Source organism: Atractosteus spatula, chromosome 6, assembly GCF_055471065.1.
Source record: "Atractosteus spatula isolate fAtrSpa1 chromosome 6, fAtrSpa1.hap1, whole genome shotgun sequence".
NCBI classification, from domain to species: Eukaryota; Metazoa; Chordata; class Actinopteri; order Semionotiformes; family Lepisosteidae; genus Atractosteus; species Atractosteus spatula.
Genome location: NC_142711.1, coordinates 34,054,134 through 34,067,030, shown reverse-complemented (window position 1 = coordinate 34,067,030; position 12,897 = coordinate 34,054,134). Strand labels below are relative to the sequence as shown.

Here is a 12,897-nt window from a genome sequence, read left to right as displayed (position 1 = left end):
CAAACTACACTTTATGAAACTGACACTCAGAAAATGATTGCATGAAGATCTAGGATTTATTAGATATCAGTAAACAGGGAAGTGGAATGGCTTCCTTTTGTCCACAGTGAATCTCATTTTACAATGTTCTTATACAGTGCCTTGTGGTTCAGACCATTGCACAGAATTATTAAATAGATTATTAATGTGAAAGGGAAATGGAAAAGTCATTATTGCATATTGAAAGTATTTCAACCCTTTGCGGTGGGAAACCAAACTTAAATGCACAAAATTGCCTTAATTAGACACAGAAGCAGTTGTGTGGCCCCTGTCTATGTGTAATAGTATTGTAATAGTTCGGATGCTTTCAGAATAAATACATGCTGTAAGGTCATTTTGCCATGAAGTGAATTTCAAGCAAAGATTCAACCATTAAGCAGCTTCCAAAACAATTCAGGAATAAAGCTGTATAAAAGGCTCACATCAGGAGAAGGACATAAAAACCTTTCAAACACCTATAATGTCTCTTTACGCATGCTGAAGTCAAAGCGGAAACCACACAAACTGTCTAGAGCAGGCTGTCCCTCCAAACTATGCTCCAGGCAAAGAGTCAGGGTTGTCACTGTGAGGCCAACAGTGACTTTGAAAGTGTTAAATGGCTGAAATGGGAGAAAGAGTCCAGTGTCATCAATGTCCTGGTCACTCCACAAAGAGGGCTTTTATGGAACTAAAACAAAACTATCTCAAATTCTGCATGGGGATATGGATGAAGTGCAAAAAAAAAAAACTTCAATGTGATTCAACAAACTTGTGGCAGAACATGTGGTAAAAGGTTTTGTGGTCAGACAAGATAATTCAGAACTGTGATGAAAAGCTTGAGGCCAAAGCTACTCTGGAGTGGCATAAAATTATGAATGTCTTTATGTTGCCCTGTCAAAGTTCTGACTTGAATCTTATAGCAACTTGAGAGTGCTTCAGCAAACCTACCAAGAAGAATGGGCAAAAAAAGTACACCACACCAAGCCAGTATCGTTGTTCATCATTTGAGGCTGTTATTGCGGCCAAAGATGCTTTACACCAGATATTGAGCTTACAGATTTGAATATACTGTATATGAAATGATTTTTTTAATTCAGGGATAAGCAACCTTGGACTGAAAACTAGTACTGTAGGTCCAAATCCCTGGTGGGACACTGTTGTGTACCCTGAGCAAGATATTTCACTGAGATTGTTTCATTAAAATTCCCAACTGTATAAATGGGCACAAATGTAAGTAGCTTTAATTAAGATCTTTGCATCTCACTTACCCGTAGTTACCCAGCTTTGATATTAACTAGTGCTTTCACTGATTATTTACAGTATAAATTGACTGACTTTGCTGCCTAAGACAACTGCAAAATATACGAAGATCAATCTCAGAACACTTAAGATGAAATGGAACCATTTTTCTGAGCCTAGTTTACTCACTGCTTGGAATGACATGGGGACAATGTGAACAAGATAGGGACTTAAGAGAATCAAATTTATGATGAACATCATAAGGTCCTACAGAAATCTTGCCTGTTGCCCTAACTTCACTCCATACAGAAACAAGCACTGAAGTACAGGGTCCATCTGCAGTAAGCTAATCTACATTCCTAGGTTACACACACTGTCCCTGGGAAAGAGTTTAGTCCATCAGCTATTAAAGATGCTCACTCATTTGAGGCAAATTAACACCAGTGAGCTCTACAGTGCATCCATCAAGAAAATCCCAGCAACAAGCCAAATTAGGCTAGAAAGTACACACAAATGTCAGGACACAACAATCTGGAGTCTCACAGGTGTTGTAGGAAGGCCAGGATGCCCCTCAGTTTGTGAGAAGGTGACAGCAGCCATGGCAGGTGTCCTTGATTCTGAAGGGTGAGGGGGTGGTGCCACTGTAGCATTCCTAGTGTCTTCCGAAGGCCTAAACAGACAACACAAGATGGAATTATAACAGTAAATTAATAGTCTGCTGATCTATCACAGCCATTATTCCTACTGTACAAAGAAGTTTTGTATTTAATACAGAATGAATGTTTTTTCTTTCCAATTAACCTCTTAACAAGTGAAATTGTGGATGTTAAGGCAATACCTTTCACTGGCTCCATTACTCTGTTCCAGTGATATCAGAATGTGATGTAGTGATGTGCACTGTGAGTCAGTATGTTACTATGTGTCTCACAGGGTTTATTGCTGTGTTATTCTTTCAAAGCGGTTTTCTGCAAATGACAGTGCTTTACCTGTGTCCGCCTGTGCCTGGTGTGCTGGTGTCTAAAGAGGGGGTGCAGCCCCTCTCATCTGCACCATCCGGACAGTCCCGTCTGCCATCACAGCGCTGTGATGCCCTGATGCAGGGGCCTGAGGGAGGGCAGGAGAACTGAGACGTCAGGCATCCTCGAGGGCCAGGGGACAGTGGGGAGGGAGAGGAGCCTGCAGAAACACAATGGAGACATATGCAACACAGGCTGGCAATCAGCTGCACAGATCTTCGGTTCTCCTACAGTATTTCAAGACAGATCACCTTCAGGTCAACAGCTCGCCTTTAAGTATGCATTCTCACTAAAAATGAGATTGGTGTTGTAAGAAATGGATGGAAAAAGGTCTTGTTCCTAATTATTCCCAGAGATGTTTAAGGTAAAGAGACACCTTAAATGAATTACTAACTCATCAGAATATTTAAATACAACCCAAAGGTGAAATGCCTGATTAAAAAACAGCAATGAAAGCTGAAGGACTAGAAATCTACAGGGCTGGAGAAGTGAAGGGGTACTGACAGCACAGTTCAATCAAGAGAGAAAATCCACTACAGACAGTGAAATAGTTCATTAACACCCACATCAGAGAGTAAAGTAGATCACCAACTTGTCCCACAGAAAGTGAAGAAGGTTGATTTGTTGTTGTCTGTATGGAGGCATTCAGTGGAGTTATTCTTTGCCTTTGTTATAAAAGAGGTAATGCTGTAACGATAGTCTGAATAAAGAAAACTGGGAGAACCTTATCTTGAAGGAAAACCAGACTGCTGCTGGAAGTGGTGCCGATGGACCAGAAGGTGGCACCCTTCCCTCTCACCAAGGGATTTCAAACTAACACTGGTACAGTATGGTGACCAGGAACACTGTGCTTTAGAACTGCCATGATCTATGGATGTTAAAGTTAAATTCTGAGATGTTAATGTGAGATGTGAAATTGCAGTTCATTATTATTAGTTGTAGTAGCAGTAGTAGTCAGAGCAGAGTCAATTTACATCAAATAATACTTCTTCCAAATATAGACACATTACATAGACAGATACATTCACAAAAGTCAGACAGATAGATTGACAGATACAATTTCACTGATTGATTAATTAGAGCTCACCACAGTGCAGCTCATCGGAAGCATCTCCACAGTCATTGACCCCATTACACACACTCCCATTGGGCCCTGCTGGCACACAGCGCCCATTTCTGCAGTGAAATTGTCCCTCTTCACACAGCTTAAATACTGAGACTGATGGGGCAGGGGGTAGAGGGGTGGACATCCTGTGAGCAGCTGCAGAGGTAGAGGTATAGACAGAAAAAGACAAGAGAAAAAGGCAACAGTCAGGAGAATTAGGAGACTGACAGAACACAATGAGATTGTGAGATACTGTTCAATTTCAAATTCAAATTTTTAACATGACCAATGAATTACATAGTGCTGTCAAAGCAGTAACAAATAAGGCAACATTTACAGACATTACAAAAAGTATTGGATATTTACATATATCACATAAAACATTAATCTGAGGCTCACTGTTCCTCAGGCTGTGACAGGAATTAACATACTGGGCTGCCAGCACTAACGTTTCCTCTCCCTCCCTTAGCACAACTAGAAGCTGTTCTGATTCTGGAAGGTGTGAGGATACTGGGATTAGATTTGTTCTTTTAGGAAAGAATATTTGTTTGATCCTGGGGTATTTCTCTCCTCTCTGGGTAGCCATGACTGCCTGTATCCTATTTTCTATGGCCAGGCACTGGTCACTGAGCCTTTGTCAGAGTCTGTTTTTTTCCAGTTTCTTACCCTGGTCAGATACTCAGCCAAAGTGTATTGTTGTTTTAGAATCCTGTGTATTTCAGTTTGTGTGTGCATCCCAATGGATAAGGTAGTGGTGTTTGGCTTCTGTCGAATTCTGATTGACTTTGAATTATTTTGTTTTAGTTGTGCTGTCCTGAGGTTGGTTGGTGTCAAGTGAGCTTAAGTATCCTGGGATCAGCAGCATATCGTGATGGCAGGAGTTCTAATCACTGCTTTTTAAGAGTATCCACTATTTTATTGCTCTCTTCCATATTTATTAAGAGTGAGAATTGGCCTAGTACAGCCATGCTGGCATTGTTTGGAGTTTTTCTCTGCACATGGAGAATGCTTTTACAGAATTCTGTGTGCAGGGTTTCTTCAGGTCTGTTTTTCCCATTTAGTGTAATACTGGTCTGTGAGTGGATCCCACACTTCACTTCCATATAGGGCAATGGGTTGGATCACACTTCCAAATATTCACAGCCTGATTTTTATCAGGGTATGCTGTTGTAGAGTTTGATATTGTGATATTGTGGAAATATAAACTGAGTAGAAACTGAGACAGAATGAGGCAACAAAATATCATTAAGCAACTCTTACTGGATACTGAAAGATTAAAAGAGAAAAATCAACTGAGAGAGAAAAATGCTGGGAGAAAGACAGACTATGAGAGAAAGATAGGTAGGTAGTGACAGAGGAATCAAAAAAATATATTGAGAATGAAACAAAGAGTGAAGGTGGCCAACAATGAATGAAAAGGTCTGTGAATGAGTGTGAGAGGTGTGTGTCGTACCTTCCCCACAGCCCAGCAATTCTAGACGAAGGTAAATGGCATTGTGGAAGTCATGCGGCAGGATGCGGACAAACCGCGACAACACCATTCTCTGCAGGCGGGTCACAGCTGTGCTTGAATCATCTGAGTTCCCAAGAAACACCTGGGGAGTGAATAAGAAAGGGCTCAATGGCCAATTGGCCCAGAATTTCCTAGAAGGAAAAAGATGCTGTAAAAGAAAAGAGGTCAGGACAGAGATATAGTTCCTGTTATGCTCCAGATGCTGGAACCAGGAACCAAATATTAGCCAACTATTTGCCATTCCACTGTGAGCATCTGTCTTTGCTTGTTCTTCTGTACATATAGAGATTGATAAAGAAAAGAGTGGTAGGGATAGGGGTGGTTATTTATAATTATTATTATTTGCATTGCTGATAGTGCTCTGGAAGAAAGACATTTGGTCAGACCTTATTTAAATTCAACTTTGAGAGAGTGGAATGTAGAGAGTAAAAGAGGGATGAGATTGAGGAAATCAAGGGAGAGGAAATCAATCTGGTAATATCATGCAGTCATTGGGTTTTTTTAAATAAGAAACCACTTTTTGCTTATAGTGTGATTTTTCATGCCTTGGATGGTAATTAGCAAGCATGAGTCAAACATACCTTAGCCCTTGGGCGTGCATCAGTTAGCAGCTCCTGGTAGGTGTACCAATGTTGCCCATCATTGCTGAACTGCAGGTAAAAACTAGACACAAAGGTGTCAAAGGCACCCCCTCCTTGTGTTATAATTCCTGAGAGACAGAGGCAGACAAAGAGTAAGAAAATAACTGAAAGAAAACAGACTTTATGCAGACCAGCTGAACATTGCTGTGCTTTAACCTGATAAAAGCTGTTGCACTCTAGTTTGTTTTATGGCCTGGAATTTTTATTGTATGTCCCGAGCTCTTCCTGATGTTTTGTTGGCATTATCTAAAGCATCATGAAGAACTTAAGAAATGCTACTAAACAGAGGAGGCCATTCGGCTGAAATGGGGGCCATTCTGGTTGAAAGTAGAAGATACAATGACACAATTTCTTCTAAAAATCCAGAGTATCAGCTTCTGTCACAGTTGCTTAAGTATAAGTTAAAATATTGCACTCCTCCAAACCTCCTTTCTCCCTCTGTCCATGGATCACAAAATGGCCAGATTGAAAAATTGCTGTTAAATCCATTCATTTTTGGTTAGTTTGGTAGTTATCATATCAGTCAGCACTAAAAGCAACAATTCAATTCCTTGAAAAAAGATTGTGGGAAGCCCTCCCTGTTATACTCAGAGCACATACCAGTGATGTTACGGGGCTGAAGTAGGTCGAGCTGTAGGTATGGAGGCTGTGCTGTGAGGTCAATGAGGTCACCAAGGTCAGCATGGCCATCAGGTGTCCAAGTGGTCAGTGCCCTGTACTGGTCTGGCTCAGGGCTCCAACCCTGCAGATCACGGCGGGAATCCTGTGAATTCAGCCGTCCTGCTGAGGGAGGGTGACCTAGTTGCTCAGAAGAGGCACTGAAACTGGAGTCTGGCAGTGACCTGACACCGAGAGGACCACGGCATTCCTCTACAGAACAAGGAGGGGATATCAGAGACAAATAAAGACAAGACAGACAGAGGAGTGAAATGCAGTCATGATCAGTATAGAGACTCTAGTAGAGCTGCACACAACCTGCACTAAATAGCATTACTAACCTCCAGGAGGTAGTGGGTAGGTGGGGATGTGGGGAGCAGGGCTCTCCGTGGAACTGGTGGTCACAGTGTTGAGGCTTGGTGTCACTGGAGTCACCAGGTGTGTCAATGTGGAGACTGTGCCATTTACACCTGGACAGAGATGGGGGAAACAGCAATTTGAATATTCTGTTTGAGATACAGTAGGTGCTGTAAATACAGTACTTCATACAGTGCAGTACCTATAAGAGTCTGTAACAGGGCAGTTATTGCTGTAAGAGAGCTTTGGTTGGTTGACATGCCTGGAGAATCATATTAATTTTATAGGAGTGTAGTTAAAGCGTTTTTAGGAGAATGGGTCAAATGCCCATGCAGGTTAAGTAAACATATTTTTCACATGGGAGCAATACAGTGCTCCTGTAGTGATCATTAGTGGTCCTTTAAATAGATTATCAACAGATACACACAGAAAGACAGCGAGAACTGCGCTTTAGCATCAGTTTCTTGTTAGAGCATTTAGATGGAGCTTTTAGATGGAAATGACCTGTCGGATGAGACGATTAGATAGGATAAGATTAAGACAAGGCCGGTTAGGTTAGGCGGTTGAAGGGAAAAGCATGCTTGGATCTCCCTAGCGAAGATCAGTTAGGTATCTTTCAGTTATCTATACCTACTGGGTGAAAATCAAAAGGTTCAAAGTAGCGCTTTTGTGCTATGGTTAATACAGAGGAAGAGAAGGCGGCTGCCAGTAGGTTTGGCAGTAATGTACTTCATCAGCAACCAATGAGACTGGAAATGTAGTAGAAGACCCTCTGCTGCTGCGTCTCAGACACAGATATGAGTTACGATTAGCATTGCTGGCCAACAGGAAAAGAGGGGAATGGTTACCCTGCTTCTACTTGTGGTTATAAGTTGATAAGGTTAGGTTCTGTTCATGTTTAAGACTGAGGGTTAAGTTTTCTGTACCCTGGAAGGGAGTCACAATTATCTGGTTACAAATTGCAAAGGGGATTTTGGTTGTCAGAGCTGCCCGACTGTGGAGAAGAGACTGTAAGATTCCACTATACAGTATGCATAGAATTGGCTGTGAGGGTAGCCCATAAGGGGATAAGGTTGCTATGGCACTTGAGCAAGTGATGAACAGGGACTGCTACAGTACATGCTACAACTCTAAGGTATTGGGCATTGATCTGCATACCGCAATAAACAACATTTTGAACTCAAACAAAAGAATTTAAGTAATTTAAAAAATATGTTTTGTACTTGTTTACTTTATAACAGTCATCCGCAGTTGATTGCATAGCCATACATGTGGAGGCAAAGCCAAGAAACATACTGTATATAATTTACTGTATTGTATACAGTATATGAGTTGATAATTATTATTATCTTGATTCCAAAGCTATTTGTTTTCTTTCATCTATTTTCAGCAGCTCATTGATGAAAATAACATAAATGCTAGGGCCTAAACATAACATATTCCTCCAGTTTACTACAGTATAGTGTATATATTGTAGTATAAACCTTGGTCTTTATTAACTCACAAGGACTTTATTAACTCAGCAGGACTTAATTCAGGTTGGCAGAGCATGTCATAAATAAACCATTATACAGCAGGTTTAACTGGTCAACCTTCATATTAATTAATTCTATTTGAGCAGATAAACAAATGCTATCATTTGTATATTTTTGCCCAATTTATGAATGACCTTGGACAATGAAACCTTAACACTCTGTTAGCCGTCCCAGACTATTGCTGACCGCTGTTGTCTTCACTTTAGAACCGGCATGCTAAACTAATCAAACCAGTTTTCACAAGTCATTAGATGCTCCACTAATGTGCTGAGATTTTGGCAGCAGATCTGCCTGCACAAGCAGTTGTCTTCTTTAGGGATGTTCCTACTGTACATTTCTTTTCAGGCATTGACTCAACTACAGAGCAATGACCTCCCGACTGCAGCACGTACAGTACACAATGTATTTGAAACCTGTTCACCTGGGTCACTGACATCAACAGCTGGGATTTTATCCAGCTGCCTTCTGCTCTTCAGGTTGACATGCCCTTAGGTACACTGACAAATTCTCTGAGGCATTTGTCAAGGTCTCTGTGGCAGGTCTGTACTCAGTGTCCTTATACATATGACATTTCTGGACAGCTGGGACACCCACTGCTCAGGCACTGAAGGTCACCCTCAGATGTCACTGTCTGAGTAATGGGCTTTGCAGCCTACTCTGGCACTTTCAATTTCTTTCAGTGTAAGAAAATGGAAACCATTCCCATTTGTGATTGAAACATTCACTGCAAAATCGATGATGATGTTAGGCATTTCACTGAAACCGTTCTCAATGCACTAAATAATACAATTAAAAGATATCAATCCCATACTGATTTGAAAATGTTTTGAGTTCTGGATTGAGTAGCACAATCAAATATTGTAGTAATTTAAAAAAGGATAAACTAAGTCACAACATTTCGGCTGTGAAGCCTTCTTCAGGTGTGACATTGTGTTTTCTCTCTTCTCTTTCCAGCATGGAATAAACCTATTACTTGTTCCTTTGCACACTACGCATGCTGACGCTGCTACCCACCTAAACTAAGTCACGTGGTGTTCTTATGGGGGTTTTCAATGACGATGCAAGTTAAATGAAAATAAGCATACCGTGATCAAAGAGTATGGTAAAATGCTACCCATATGTATGTGATCATAGAGATTTCAATGGGGCAACAGAATCAGTGAAAGGTTTGCACACAGCAGTGAGATGGAGCTGCGTTTACCTGATCCAGTACAGTGGCAACATTTCTCTCCCTCACCCGGCACTAAAATCTGCCCCTGAAACACATAGGAAGACAGTCAGACAGACTAGCAGCTAGAGAGCTGGACAGACAGTTGAGATGAGCAGAAACAGGCATGAATGTTCTGAGACACACAGACAGACAAGCAGATGGATTGATAAAATACATAACACATACCGTAGATTGTAAACTGAGAGATAAATACAAGGGCACATGAAGTTTTTTTTTTCTTGTTAATGTTAAATTACATAGAAGGATAATCTGAAAAAGGGGCTATTCTAGTATTTATTCAATGATGGTGGAAATAAATATAGTAAATTATAATACAACTAGAATACACATGACATTAAACTGAAACGGAAAGGATGAATCTGTTGTGAGAGTAACCCAGTTAGTGGAGGGTGTATTATGGTTTGTTACAGCATGATGCGAACCGTATGCTGCCTCTCTCTGACCTGTGGGCAGCCGGCAGTGAGGGGACAGTAGGGACCACAGTGCACTGTCAGGTTGGGTAGACATTGGCACAGCTGGCACATTCCAAGCTTCCAATGCTCGCCGATGACATAGGATTGCCCTTGGAATTCACACTCCTTACAGGGATTTGTCTGACAGCTGTAAATGAGACATAGTCATACAATCACTGCTATATCTAGCTCACACATATAACATACTGTAGACACTGAACCAAACACAGTTCTGGATGAGCTCGGGGACCTCGTGTCAGGCAATAAATAAGCAGGGGAAAAGAAGGAAACTGGTTGTGAAAACAGAGGCGGCAATGCAGACAGCAGTGTGTGGAGGAGAGAAAGAGAATAAGCATAAGAGAGAAAGACAATGAGCCTCACCGACGGGCCTTGCGGTAGATACCCCTACATTGTCGGCCATTGCCATGTTTGCTGGGATTGTTTGGGCTTCTGAATGACCACTGGACACTCTGCACTCCACAGGGGCCCAGACACTCCCCCCAGGGTGACCAGGATGACCAGCCACAGTTCACTGAAGAGGACATGGTAATTACAGCAACAATCCCATCAGAAACAGGAAATACACACAGTGGTCAATATGCAGTACAGTGCTGTTTAGAAACTTAGGAATAATTACATACAGGAAGCCTGGAGGAGAGCAATGTTGTACATTCTTTGTCTTATAGACCTAGATTTTCTGTGATTTTTCTGTAATACAACAACATTGTCTTCCTCAGGCTCCCTGAAGTGGAGCTTCCCAACTTTAATTTGGAACTGAATGTTTTTTCAGCTGATCAAGTCAAGGGGTAACAGTAACAGAAAAGTCATAAGGTACAGTAGTATATGCACATTTTATTGATAATTGACTATTATTCAAAAACATTCAGTCCATAGACTTGTAGTAGGTGTTCTTTATATTTACCTTGTATAAACCTTGATTAAATCTAAACTCCCCCCCCCCCCCCCCCATTTCAATGAAATCTGAAGAATTGTGCTAGTGAAAATCCTGTAAATTTTTCTACACCAAATGTTTAATTTATCCTTCAAGAAATCATAGATATCTTTGGCTTATTAAATTACTGTGAAAACAACCAAGTTAGATGGCCTCATGTTTTTTGTATCAATTACAGTGTTCTAAATCTAAATAATGATGACAAGACCAAAGAAATAAAACACCAGTACTTCAACAGATAGTATAAGTTATTTGGGCATAATATTTTCCTGTACTTTTGCAAACGGAGCCTTGTTGGTCAATGGCCTTTTCCCAATCTCTTTCGTGCCTCATACCTTCTAAGCTATTGATCTCAGTATAGCCTCTTTAGGGTGTCAGAAGATTAAATGCACTTCATAAATATCACAATTGTGCAGACAGTCCTTTATCATTCCTTGTTGGCTGGTAAAACACCTCCTTTGATGTCCTATGATACACCTGAAGAAGACTCCACAAATCATTATCTCTTTTCTTTTCCTTTCAGCATGGAAAAACCCTCACCTGTGCCTATGATACATTATACTACTGTATATGTCTGCATATAGGGCACTGCTCTTTGTCATCTCTTAATTCTGAGTCCTACTGAATTATGAATAAAGTACAAAACTATACAGATCAATCATATTTTAGACCACCACCTCTACTGAATTAGCACTACAAAGTAAATTGCATACCAGTATTATTATGTAAGGAAGACTGTAAAACTGTATAGACTAATATGACATGTGAATGAATGTTTATGAAAATTAAATGGAGTAGAAATTATTTAAATTACTACATTTTCAATGCTCTTGAAATAAATACATGCTTGAGCTGCGCATAATCCAGCAGAGAGCACAGAGCTTCAGATTCCTTAGTTTGCCATTTATCTGAGCCAAACTGTATGCTTCTCTGGTTCCAATTTTTATTTTTTATCTGAAATAATTGTGTCTTTAAGGATAACCTTTATACCCCTCATTAATGCTCATAATTGAATGTATACATTAGTTCAAGTAGGTAGCTGCGTCAGCATGCGTAGGTTGCAAAGGAACAGGTAACGGGTTTATTCCATGCTTTCTTTTCTTTTCAGCATGGAATGAACCCATTACGTTCCTTTGCAATGTATACATTATTTGACTTTCATAACAAAATGTGAACATGGCAAAAAATGTATTAATTTTTCTCTACTGCAACCAAAGCATTAGAAGATTGAGATGTCTCTCAAAGGCAGCACTGTTGTAGCACACTGTTCACTATAACTGGTGTAGAACTCAAAGGGAGAAATGCATATGTAATACATGAGAAGAATCAAAGTTTAATTTTAGGTAGAGTTCTGTTGTGGTTATCCCCACCCTCTACACATGACCATTCACCTCTGGTCTGACCTGAGCACTCTGGATTTTGCCGGCAATGCTGGGGACGTCCTCCTTCGCAGGAGCAGATCTGACAGTCTATCTTCATCAGCTGCCCCGGCCAGTACCACACACCCCGGACCTCACATGGACACTCCTCTGGCCTCACACAATGCTGATCACTGTCCATCACCAGGCCTTCTGCACACCAGCACCCTGCACAGTGTGGTGGCGACGGAGATAATGAGATAATCAATGATAGAAATAGGAAGTTCATGAGGGGGTGGAAAAAGGAGGCAGAGAAAGAGAAATAGCAAGAAAGAGAGAGGGGGGCAACAGGAGAAGGCACAGAGGAGAGACAGAGGTGAAATAGAATGCGAGAGACAGGGCCATAGGGATGGAGGTGAAAAAATAGGGTTGAGTAAAGATAACAAAAGAACAGGCTCTTTGACTTTAATGTAGTATTCAAATACTTTGAACTAAGCAGAATTGAGTTCTCTTGTTGTGATCACGTTTAAAAATAAGTGATAGAACAGTGTGAAGAATTACAGGTAATTCCCCCACCTATTCAGGGCCCTCACCAGAGAAGCAGTTGGTCGGAGACTTGCATGAATCCTTACTGGCCAGGTCAGCGCAGGTCAGAGGGCAGGGGGCACAGCTTCGCAAAGTGAGGTCTCCTGGGCAGGAGGAGACATTAGGACAGCCCTCCTGGGGACAGGGCTCTGAGGAACCAGGGAAGCAGACACAATAACAAACAGGTAAAACCTGCAGTTAGTCAGTGACACAGGACTGCTGGCTGATTACACACTCT

The 12,897-nt window shown here is 41.1% G+C and overlaps 1 protein-coding gene across 1 annotated transcript in view; it reads right to left on the bottom strand.

Annotated features, from left to right (window-relative positions):
* Positions 1-12,897, bottom strand: part of sspo (SCO-spondin) — a 129,121-nt gene that overhangs the window by 69,363 nt on the left and 46,861 nt on the right. Inside the window, exons 34-45 of the mRNA XM_088918147.1 lie at positions 12,668-12,808; positions 12,120-12,302; positions 10,146-10,296; positions 9,756-9,912; positions 9,258-9,337; positions 6,531-6,604; positions 6,133-6,402; positions 5,473-5,600; positions 4,832-4,973; positions 3,361-3,492; positions 2,244-2,433; positions 1,801-1,927 (exon numbers count right to left, since the gene is read on the bottom strand). Coding sequence (XP_088774273.1) covers positions 1,801-1,927; positions 2,244-2,433; positions 3,361-3,492; positions 4,832-4,973; positions 5,473-5,600; positions 6,133-6,402; positions 6,531-6,604; positions 9,258-9,337; positions 9,756-9,912; positions 10,146-10,296; positions 12,120-12,302; positions 12,668-12,808 — 1,775 coding nt within the window. The remainder of the gene's footprint in view (positions 1-1,800; positions 1,928-2,243; positions 2,434-3,360; positions 3,493-4,831; positions 4,974-5,472; positions 5,601-6,132; positions 6,403-6,530; positions 6,605-9,257; positions 9,338-9,755; positions 9,913-10,145; positions 10,297-12,119; positions 12,303-12,667; positions 12,809-12,897) is intronic.